At 37.5% G+C, this 11,449-nt stretch overlaps 2 protein-coding genes and 1 non-coding gene across 3 annotated transcripts; 1 reads left to right on the forward strand and 2 right to left on the reverse strand.

Moving 5' to 3' along the window:
- Positions 1 to 350: 350 nt before the first annotated feature.
- Positions 351 to 6,006, forward strand: LOC113317812 (putative E3 ubiquitin-protein ligase RING1a). The gene is made up of 11 exons (XM_026565936.1): positions 351 to 720; positions 818 to 890; positions 2,166 to 2,224; positions 3,085 to 3,166; positions 3,331 to 3,451; positions 3,552 to 3,593; positions 4,061 to 4,573; positions 4,822 to 4,929; positions 5,103 to 5,321; positions 5,414 to 5,456; positions 5,554 to 6,006. The coding sequence occupies exons 1-10, from the start codon at positions 489 to 491 to the stop codon at positions 5,444 to 5,446; spliced, it is 1,482 nt and encodes a 493-aa protein (XP_026421721.1). The 5' UTR covers positions 351 to 488; the 3' UTR covers positions 5,447 to 5,456; positions 5,554 to 6,006.
- A 190-nt stretch (positions 6,007 to 6,196) lies between these two features.
- Positions 6,197 to 8,121, reverse strand: LOC113317813 (probable protein phosphatase 2C 39). The gene is made up of 5 exons (XM_026565937.1): positions 7,980 to 8,121; positions 7,395 to 7,655; positions 6,942 to 7,218; positions 6,655 to 6,809; positions 6,197 to 6,534 (listed from the first exon to the last, which is right to left on the reverse strand). Exons 1-5 carry the CDS (start codon positions 8,010 to 8,012, stop codon positions 6,397 to 6,399), a joined length of 864 nt encoding a protein of 287 aa, XP_026421722.1. The 5' UTR covers positions 8,013 to 8,121; the 3' UTR covers positions 6,197 to 6,396.
- A 382-nt stretch (positions 8,122 to 8,503) lies between these two features.
- LOC113319790 lies at positions 8,504 to 8,697 on the reverse strand. The gene has a single exon (XR_003345787.1). It is a non-coding gene; the product is annotated as a U2 spliceosomal RNA (small nuclear RNA).
- Positions 8,698 to 11,449: the final 2,752 nt, after the last annotated feature.

Raw genomic sequence — 11,449 nt, forward strand, 5'->3', positions numbered from 1 at the left:
CTCTCAATTACTAGTCACAGGAGCATTATCTCTCCTTATTTTATTATATTATAATTAGATTAGATAATAGATGTCTAACCTAACCACTTGATAAATAATAAAAAGAAAATTTCATATAGTTTTTACAAAAAAAAAAAAATTGGACATCCCACGGTCAATAACTAATAAGGAGAAAAAGAAATCCAAGTGCATGTGCCTGCCTCCTTCGATCTTAGTTGTCTATAAAGAAGAAAAAAATGTCTATAAATCTATAAAGAAAAAAAATAGTATTAATTTTCTTTGTACAAAAGAAAAAAAAATTTCTCTTAGAAAAATCCCGACGACTCAACACGCATGTTACCCCATTCTATTCCTCTATTTCTTCCAACCCCCATCCACTTTTTTCTCTCGGTTCTCTCTTTATATTTTCTCAGCGGAAATACAAAGCAAACCGAGACAATAGAAGAGAAGCTAAATACTCATACTTTTGGAGCTGTAATTGGTAAGCAATGCCTGCCCAGAAGAGAAGTTCAGACAGTCTCGAAGTTGAAGAAGAAGATGAAGAAGAGAGTTCAGAACAACAAGAACGTAATCAGTATCACGAATCACCACCACAGAAAGTTAAAGCTGAAGAAAATGATGATGATGACCACGATGATGAAGAAGAAGAAGACGGGGATGGAGATGAAGGTGAAGAAGAAACCCAAGGAGGAGGAGGAGTAAAAGATGGGGATGAAGGAGGTACGTAATCTAATCGCTTATATAGATTTTGTTTTTCTTCTTCTCGTATGAGGAATCGGGTTGTTTCTTATTATGTAATCATCTCTTGATTTCTTAGATTCTGATGGAACCGCTTCTTCTTCCTCCTCTAGTGATGCTGATACTGATGCTAATAACAATACCAAAGATGAGTAAGTTTTTCCTTTTCCATTTTATCTCTACTTCTTCTTCCTCCTCTTCTTTGTTTGTTTCTCTGGTCCTATTTCATTAAGGATCGCTTCCTTGTTTCACTTATGTAAATCCACGAGCATTATGTAGAATTCAGGAGACCTTGTTCCAGCTCTCATTTGCTATAAATCTTCATTTAGTTCTGGGTTTTCGTTCCTGTTCAATCTGGGTTTAAATCTCTTACGGAAGTGGAAAGATGTTAGTAATTAAACTAAACTGATGGGATACAATTAGATCTTGTAGGTTGTTTCATATTATGCGGTTCTATGCGTGGAAATTGTTTGTTGCATGTTGTGAGTGATCCATAATCGATTCATTTATCTGGAACTCGGGCTTTTGCCTTTTTCTATCGCAAACAATTTTGCGTGGGACCATTGGTTGTAATTCTACGGGATGTAATTGTGGAATTGCTGAGAGTGAATTTGTTTACCCAGACTCAGGTACTGGGTAGTTCTGTAGTCAGCTTGTTTAATCTTAAATATACGGGAGATTTTACCCATGCAGCGAATGAGCTTCACTTGGACTACACATTCTATTTTCAACTCTAGGTATAACATGTTTCTTAAGGACTGACTGTTGATTTCAGTCAAGCAAAAGTTTAGTTATATATTTCCAGGTATAGTTACTTACTGTAGACTACCTAAGGTTATAAATGGAGATCCCCACTTTGCTTTAAATGATGAATTTAAGTAGGAAAGGCCTTGTTTTTTCCTGGTTCGCGCGATCTAGTGTTTGTTACCTCGTTTTATAAGATCATTTCGCATTCTTCTTCATACTGTTACCGTGTCTGTATAGACATATATCTCAAAATAATATTTTTCAGCTACTCTCTGAGTGGGTTGTGCTTTTGATAACCTCTATATCTAATACATAACTGAGAGGTCTAAAAGCCACCTGATTGCCCTTCATTTCTTGAACCTAATATCTTCCACAGGCTCTAAATCTGGTGGATTAAACATATAGTAGGTCATTACTGTCTGCTGTGTCTGCACATAATATCTTATTACTTTCCTGGCCAACGGAAAGGATGGGTTCATTCTTTCTATGTGGAACGTTCATTTAGTTCAAGAGTTATCTTGCTAGAATCAAGAAAGCAAAATGAGACATTACTGGAGATTTGTCTGCGTAAAACTGTCCGACTAGTCAGCTTCAGATTTCTGATTTTGTTGGTATATGTTGATCTATCATATGTGATATATTGAAGTGGTATTTACTGATTGTTCTTTTTTTTTTTGCAGATTTGTCTGCGTAAAATTGTCAGATATTCGTAAGGAAGTACAATGCCCGATATGCCTAGGTATAATTATTTTGGCATCTTACTTAAACTCCCTGTGAATGACTAATTTGTTGTTAGGAGCAGAATCCTCTGTCATGGATTATACCTCGACATGGCAGGAAATATATTCATCTAATGTGGCAGATCTAGAAAATACTGTTGAAGCAAGGTAATCTGGTAAACAGATGAATGTGTAGATATAGGAAAAACAAAATTTTGTTCTGATAGACGGATCCCTGGAGCTTATCTATGTCTGTAGTGCTTAAGGGTGTGCATTATTCTTTTCTAATTACTTACCCGGCACTGTGGTTTTTGAAGTAACTTGCCAGTATAAAGTCTTTACCAATTTACACCCATTTACACCTGTAGATGTATACTCGGTTTTCTGATATTTTCTTTCGCGGTATGCTCAACTTTGACCATGATATCTTAAGTGTTCTTTTTTTTCTGGTATGCTTCTCGTTAAAGCTCAGTAAGCAGAGGCTAGCATCACATTAAATATTTGGGTTTTAGAAGCTAGCATAATTACATTAATTTCTTTGAACCACTTTTGCCAGTAAAGATCAAGTGAGCAATTTTTGAGCTATGCCTGTAGGTTTCCCAAAAGTAGAAAGTGTATATCTTCAAGACAAACACTAGAGAAACAAATCAGTTAAAATAAACCATGTTATAGCTCAATTGCTAACTCATCTGCTTGTACAAAATTTTCTTCATTCTTATTTCTTTATGCTTCTCTTTATCTGTGAGACGACTTGTAAGCATGTTGCATGGTTACGAACACAAGCCTTACTAACAGAATCTCATTTGACAAGTTGTTTCTGTTAAAGCTGGCTGGGGATCTTTGTTCTTAGCATCCATGGTTACCTCTTTATTGCTTTCAGGTATTATCCGCAAGACAAGAACTGTAATGGAGTGCCTTCATCGCTTCTGCAGGGAATGCATTGACAAATCAATGCGGCTAGGGTATGCTACTTTACCGTGCAGCTTTATTTCTATAGCAGTTTTTCGTGTTGTTGCATTATTTAGTTGTTCTTCATCTTGATTAGATATTACAAATGATTGAAAGTTGATGTGGTTGATCTGTGAGCCTGCAAATCTTACTTGCACCAATTATCGTTTCTACACAGGAACAATGAGTGCCCTGCTTGCCGCACCCACTGTGCAAGTCGTCGTTCTTTGAGAGATGACCCTAACTATGATGCCTTAATTGCGGCTATATATCCAGATATAGACAAATATGAGGAAGAGGTAGTGTGTTCTACTGAAATATCATGCAGAATTCTATGAAAATGTGATCTAAGCAATATCATCTGGCAAGAACACTTTTTGCTAATCATCTAGCTTGCAGGAAATGGCTTTTCATGAAGAGGAGAAGAGTCGCAATAAACAGGTACAACCATACAAAATCCTGTGGATGGAACTTCTTCTTACTGGTCGTTTAAGCATTTTGGTCTTTCCTCTATGATGCTCACAAACAACATCCAAACTGTAAATACAGGACTGAACATTAATCAGTGACATGGAACAAAATTTTAACGTATAATACAGTTGCAGTTCACAAAAGACTTGTATTACCACTACTAATTCCGATATTAGTGTCAGAGTTGGCTGATCTTGCAGGCACTATAAAACTGCTTAAAATCTCTAATGAAATGTAAATGCGCATGGTACCACAGTCATTGACATCAATTGCCCATTTTGTAGGACGTAGCCTGCTTTGGCCAAATTTTATTAGTACTGTTCTTATTCTGTCTGCAGCATTTTAGTAGTACTGTTGCCACATGCACACATGGATTGAATACTTTTGTGAAGACTCTGCCGCCTTACTCGGTTCCTTATATTGGTCTTATGGGACAGATCCAAGCTTCTATTGCTCAGACTATTCGAAGACAATCGGAAGCACTTGTTAAGAGACGCTCGACTGCTAAAGCCACAGCAGCTGCATTTGTGAGGAGGTCACGTAGATGGAGAAATAGTAGAACTCAAGGCACCGAAGGATCAGATGATGACGCAGATGGAAATGGCAATGAAGGAGGTCGGGAATCTTCTTCTGCTGATGAACACTGCATAAATTCGAAGGTGAAAAGGCACAAGAGATGGACAGGTCAACGGTTCTCTCAGCCATCTTCAGCAGGTGTCGATGCAGATGGTGGTTCTGATGAAAATGATGATGTAGAAGCGGGTATAGATAACAGAGGTCCGTCACCTGGGCTTGTTGGAACTCCAGAAGTGCTTACTTGGGGTAAGGGTGGTGTACGGAGTCACACACGCTATGGCAGTGTAAGTGGTAGCAATGGTAAGAATGCTCGGGGAAGTCGCTTGAACAAGTTGTCTGATTACCTCAGAAATTTAGAGGAAAATGAAAACGAGGTATGAAAATAAAATCTGCTGCTTTCTTGGTCCTTCGTCTCTCCCATGCACTGACATGATTAACAGTATCGGTTCACCCGCTGACATCGGTGAACAAAATCCCAACTTTGTTTGGTCGTTTGGTACAAGGATTTACTTCATTTCGTTATTATGAACAACCAATTGCGGTCGTGTATTTTCTCAACTGTACTCAGAGTAGGTCAAAAGAGCTTGATTACATGACTGACTCTTGTGGTGTTTGTATTCAGCTGGATGTACATCTCACACTTCTTCCTTTGGATGAGCAAAGTATGAGGAGTTTGCCCCAACCATACCTTTGCTGCCGGCCGACGTTGTCAGTTAAACATCTTTGCCAAGTAATCTTTCTTCCTCCAGTGTACCTGTTAGATAAACACTATTCACTTGCTCGAGTTTTTTGTTCATTTTTATTTTCTCGTTTTGACGACTCTTTCACCAATAGATTAATGTGTATATATCGACCAGAGTTGTGGCTGCATTAGCTGACATTGTGTATGTACTGGTGTCTCAGTTTATTGCACTCCAAACTTCAGTGGAAGCTGACGATATCGAAATCGTAGTGGTTAAAGAGCCACATTTTACGAATATTGATGGATCACTCATTTCCTCAATCTCCAGCGGTAACATAATTCCCAAGATTCATTCTTGCAAATACAATCTTCAAATGTTGGAACCGAAAGAAACTCTGGCAGGGCTACAATCAAACTGTACTTCTAGTCGAGGGGATTTGGTGAGAGTTCCTTTCACAAATCAATAGGATATTAACATCTATTAAAGTAAACTCCTATAACTCATCGGTTTATGTTACTCTGACTTTTTCAGGTTCTGGCATATCAAAGGCGAGTATTGAGCTAGGGAAAGAACGGTAAGAGTCTGCATATACTCTCGAGTCTTGCTGCAACAGCATCAAAGATGTTAAGCTAACGACTGTTAAGCTAAGGACCTTCATTTGCCTCTTGTAGGCTTAATTATTATGACCAGAGATGATGCGATGATTAAACACACCCATATGGCAAGAAGGAGATCTGTTCCATCAACTCCATCGTTGATTATCGTGGAAATTTATACTAGTGGCGACTTGTGTGGAAAAAGATGTATATAGGCCTACTCAGGCGGACTCTGGAATCAGGTGAAGGTGTTCCACGGGCCATCAAGTGTCAGTCGGTACATGTTATTAAATGCATTCATTTGCTGCCAGAAGTTGGCAGCTACTCTGAGTTTTCTTTCTCGGCTTACTTTGATTTTCGTAGTCGGATATTATATCTGTCTTGTAGTTCAAAGAGGGGCGTCACAGCTGTGGCCGTCTCTCTTGGGAGTAACAATTTGAAAGAGACGTTCATGTTATTGCCGTACTTGACATTAACAAGAAGTTGAAAGAAGTTTTCCAGAGTGAAAACCATTTTTTTGACTTTCCACACCACCATTAAACAGTCAGGGAAACCATGAAGCTATCTGCTTGTACGAGACTGGAACTCGTCTTTTTTAATCGGTTTTTTAATCGGTGTCGACTTGTAACGACACACCCACACCCAGCGAGTTGGACTGGACGCAACAGATTTTGTCTGTTTGTTACCATTACAAACGCTGCTATTTTACGTGATAATTATACAAGAAAATGATTGTAATGTTGCGGCTACAAAATAGCCGTTGAAGCCCAATGTGACATACAAACACATACAACAGACTGGTTCCATAAAAGAGTTTCTTTTCCTTCACTTACAAATTTATTATCACAACAACAATATTCATATGCACACTTCAGAACCAAGAGTAGCACATGTTAGAGATTAAGGCACTGTCTGAAATCACTGAAACCTTACAACAACACATGAAATATCATCTCTGCTCTTTCTGCGAAGCGCTTCTTCCGCTAGGTGCTTGGCTGCTGATTTGGGATCTTTTATGTCTTTTATTGTATCAACTGCCTCTTGGTTGGACATTACCTACATTATTGAGAGTAAAGAAAGTTAAATGACCCCAAATTACACCACTAGGTAGTTGAAGTACGTATATTTAGTGATGAGTGTAGAATCTGTAGATTAAGTCCACAAAGAAAAACTCACCACCCATAATCCGTCACTTCCCAATATGAAAAACTCAGTGTCTTCATCTATCATTTCCATCGCGACATCGGGTTCAGAACTCAAATGCTCTTTCAAGCTCTTATCACCAAATGCTCTTGCAACTGCCAACTGCCCATCAACTCTTGCTACATCTCCTGATGACGAACACACAACTTCTATTTAAATATAATCCAACAGAATTGCAAAGGGCTTCAAACGATGCGGTTTGTGGTATTGTAAATGGACATAATTAGTAGAATTAGTAAAACGAGAAAGTGTTCGTTTACCTGGAAGTTTTAAGACAAAACCACCTCTGTCTTCAATATCTTTGCGTTCCTTGCTTGGCTCGTGATCAACTGATAACTGTTTTGCCACACCATTCCTGCATAAAACAGCTCGAGAATCTCCAACATTTGCAACCACCAGCTTTTGACCATTAATCAGAATTGCGGTCACTGCAGTTGAACCTCCTTTACCTAATTCAACTGCTTTCTCCAAAATCTTATCATCAGTTATAAGATATGCTTTCTTTATTGCATGCTCAGTTTGAGTCCAGAAGTCAGGCTGTTAACAGAAACAAATGTTTACAACCACTTTTACCAAAAGCTTAAACAATAGCTATCACATCTGACCCTATCACAAGGGCAAAACCCATTCACCTAGCAGGCTAGCACACAAACCCTACACAGAAAAACATTGCAAAAAAACTTTTGTATTGAAAATAATAAGAACAAAAATACCTCCTTCAAGATATTTTCAAATAGATGTGAGCAGAGGTAGTCAGGAACATCATGCCCCAAATGACCATCAAAAATTGCAAACAAACCCAATTCATTCTCATCAACTTGCTTGAATTTTGCAACTATATAATCTTCCATGGCATGATGTGACTGTCCCTTCACTAAATGGAAACCATGAGTTATCTGTTTCCCGAACATCTTGCTCTTGCCCTTCCCTGCTTCTGCTGTATCACTTGCTGATGAACCAAGCCCAACTTTAGCCTATACAGTATAAATATCATTGAACTCCTATTAAAACATGGCTCAAGAAAAATTGCTCTAAATTGCAAAGTTAAGCCAAATCATAAATTCTTCACATTATAACAAATCACTTCTTTCATTTCCTTCTTTCTGAGGTCAAAGAATTCAAATCTTAATTCTCATCTTTTTATAATTAGTTTAATGACAATTTGAAGATATTAATTATGTGTGCTATACAAATCAACAATGGTCTTTTTAGCAGAAGCAATAAGAATTGAAAATTCCATACACAGATAACAATGAAACTGAAATGAGGTTAAGTAAAACGAAAGAGTGTTTATGTACCTTCATCTTGTGCAAGATTTCTTTGCCTGTCATTTCTAGAGTACAATCTGATTCGCTATATATAAAAGTTAAGACGCCTTGAGAATGTTAGTAGAGATGGATAGAGAGGAAATTTGATGAGGAGAGAGGGAAAAAGAAAATCTGAAAGCTGAAGGAATTCATTGAGATGGAGACGAGTGTTATATATACGTGGCTAGCACTGACACGTGACACTATGCGCTGACTATTCTATTATTCTCGGCCTCTATTCATGCAACACGTGACGATTTATTGGTATTTTATAATTCGGTTTGTTTTAGGAGTACTGTCTTAAAATACACACGCCGACCTGAATTTGTACACGTGGAGGAGCCAGAAATTTTGGATGCTTTGTAATGTAATAATCCGTTAAGAGGGTTTTTTGTCTTTTGATTATTGGTCCTACTTCAAGATTCAACTTTCAAAAGTGTTATCGTTTCCTTGGTTCAAGTTGTAGATTAGGAAAAATATCCTGTAACTCTGAACTTTTTTTTTCTGATATTTGGTGGGGATGCGCACGCAATTGCAGTAGTGCACATAAGGGCGATGCGTGAGAACCCAGCAGTTTGCTGCTGTGAAGGGAAGTTTCTCATTAAAAAAATTAATTTAATATCGTGTGAGCCGATGGCTCACGTATCAAATATTAATTAATAAGAACAAAATACTACACTTGATCTTAGTCAAAAGACCGAGAAAGGTCACTTGTCTTTGAACTCATTAGTACAAAAACACAGAAATGCAATCATGATAAAGTTAGAAATAGCTTTTCAATACGGGTTGTTAGGAAAATGTTAGAAACTAGACTCTTTACGGATACTGAAACAAGATAGAATGCGATGGTCTTTGAACAAAAATGGAAAAATTTCCTATGAATCCATGTATGATAAACTTCAAAACCATGTGCAGAAAGATGTATACGAATCTGAAAAAGTGGGGTACAACAACCACACCCAACAATTCGATTAGCAATCTGTATGGACAAACTCTAATATACTTTCTAGAGAATCGACTAGACAGTCAGACTCAATCTAGATAAAAGTATATCAAAGAGTTTATATCCCAATCTCTCGATTTGATCTTTACTCAAGCAAACAGAAATCTGCGAGTCTTTATCGAATACTAGAGAGATAACTTGGATGGTATCAAAGACCAATATCCAAGTGTCAATCAATTTAAATCAACAACCAAAAGGTAGGATATTATAATTGATTGAACAAGCACAACTTGTGATATTTTAATTATATAACAAAATATAATGCGGAAAAGAAATAACACAAACACCAGAATTTTGTTAACGAGGAAACCGCAAATGCAGAAAAACCCCGAGACCTAGTCCAGATTGAACACACACTGTATTAAGCCGCTACATACACTAGCCTACTACAAGTTAACTTCGGTCTGGACTGTAGTTGAACCCAAACCAATCTCACACTGATCGAAGGTACAGTTATGCTCATACGCCTCTGATCCCAGCAGGATGCTACTTACTTGATTCCCTTACCTGATCTCACCCACAACTAATAGTTGCTACGACCCAAAGTCGAAGACTTTAATAAACAAATTTGTATCACACAGAAAATTCTACGGTAATAGATAAATCCATCTCCCACGAATATACCTACGAGTTTTTGTTCCGTCTTTTGATAAATCAAGGTGAACATGAACCACTCAATAAACCGGTCTTATATTCCCAAAGAACAGCCCAGTATTATTGATCAACTCACAATAATCTTAATCGACGCAGCGAAAAAGATATTGTGAAATCACAAACGATGAGACGAAGTGTTTGTGATTACTTTTTTATCTTGCCTATCGGAGATATAAAATATCGAGCCAATTATTACAATCGTACTCGTAACGATAGAAGATGCAAGATCAGATCTCACAACTACAAGAAAAGTTGTATCGTTCTGGCTTCACAATCCCAATGAAGTCTTTAAGTCGTTAACCTGGTTTAGAAGAAGAAACCAAAGGTTAAAGGAGAATCGACTCTAGCTATGCAACTAGTATCACACGTAACGTGTGGGGATTAGGTTTCCCAGTTGCTAGAGTTCTCCCTTATATAGTTTTCAAATCAGGGTTTGCAATCAATGTTAGCTTTGGTAACAAAGCATTCAATATTCACCGTTAGATGAAAACCTGATTATATTCAAGCTAATATTTCTCAACCGTTGGATCAAAAACTTAGCTTGTTACACACAAATGAAATGTCCAATTTTGGGTTTACGAACCGTTCCCAAACATTAATATTTGTTGGTTCAACAATAATTAACCAAATGGTTAGCCATATGATTACTTTCATATCAACCATATTCTTCTTCACCATAACTAGTTCAAATGACTCAAATGAACTAGTTAGAGAGTTGTTCAATTGCTTAGATCTTATGTAACTACACAAAGCACAATCAAAGCAAAAACAGTTTGATTCACTCGAATCGATTCATGAACTTTATAGCCACGGTTTGCAAAAGCATTCCTTAATTTAAATAAACACGAGTTCAAGAACAACCGATTTTTAGATATAACCTGCTCAAGTTCGCGGACTGGGTTCGCGGACTTAATCTCATGGAAGGAGTTCACAAACTCCAGCAGAAATTCTCGGGTCGAGAACTTCCTCCAGTTCGCGGACTTAGTTCGCGGACTTGGCTCACGCCACTTCCATTTCTCTTGATCAACAAAGTTCGCAAACTTTGGTTCAAGGAATAAGGACTTATACATATATGTGTTTCCACAACAATGCTTATATCCTACCAATGGTTATGTAATCTAAACTCTCATTTCAATCATTGAAACATTCTCAAAGGACGGATATAGCCGTTATTCACAAACCATTTTTCGTCAGAGCAATTTTCAAAGTGATTGAAACATAACATGACTTTCGTCACTAGGTAAAGATTAATTCGGCTAAAGTGAAAGCTTACCAACAGATATTTCTAGAAATAGATAGGCGAGATAAACTCGGCTCGAAATAGCAAATGTGCATAATGAATTTTGTCTCAAGAGTAGGAGATAGAATAGATAGACTTTTGAGTGACAGATAAGTTCAAGTCTCCACATACCTTTTAGTCGATGAAGTTCCACCAGTTCCTTGAGTAGTCATTCGTCTTGTATGATGATTTCCAAGGAGTTCTTGAGCTCAACTACACTTTCTATCCTAGTCCGAGACCTTTAGTTATGTAGGCTAGAAATCAAGACTCATAGTTTTGATCACTAACATTGACAAACATGCTTGAGACAACAACGCATGCGAGTTCGACCGAGCAATGCTCTAACAATCTCCCCCTTTGTCAATTTTAGTGGCAAAAATATTAATACATATGGAATACAAAAAAATAAATTAATTAACTTTTGTAACTCCTATTCCACATGCCTAATCTTCAACATTACTCGAAATCTTCGTCACTTCCAAGTACTCCAATGATCCCAAAGGTTGTAAGTTTATTATCATCGTT

Source organism: Papaver somniferum, chromosome 10 (assembly GCF_003573695.1).
Source record: "Papaver somniferum cultivar HN1 chromosome 10, ASM357369v1, whole genome shotgun sequence".
Lineage (NCBI taxonomy): Eukaryota > Viridiplantae > Streptophyta > Magnoliopsida > Ranunculales > Papaveraceae > Papaver > Papaver somniferum.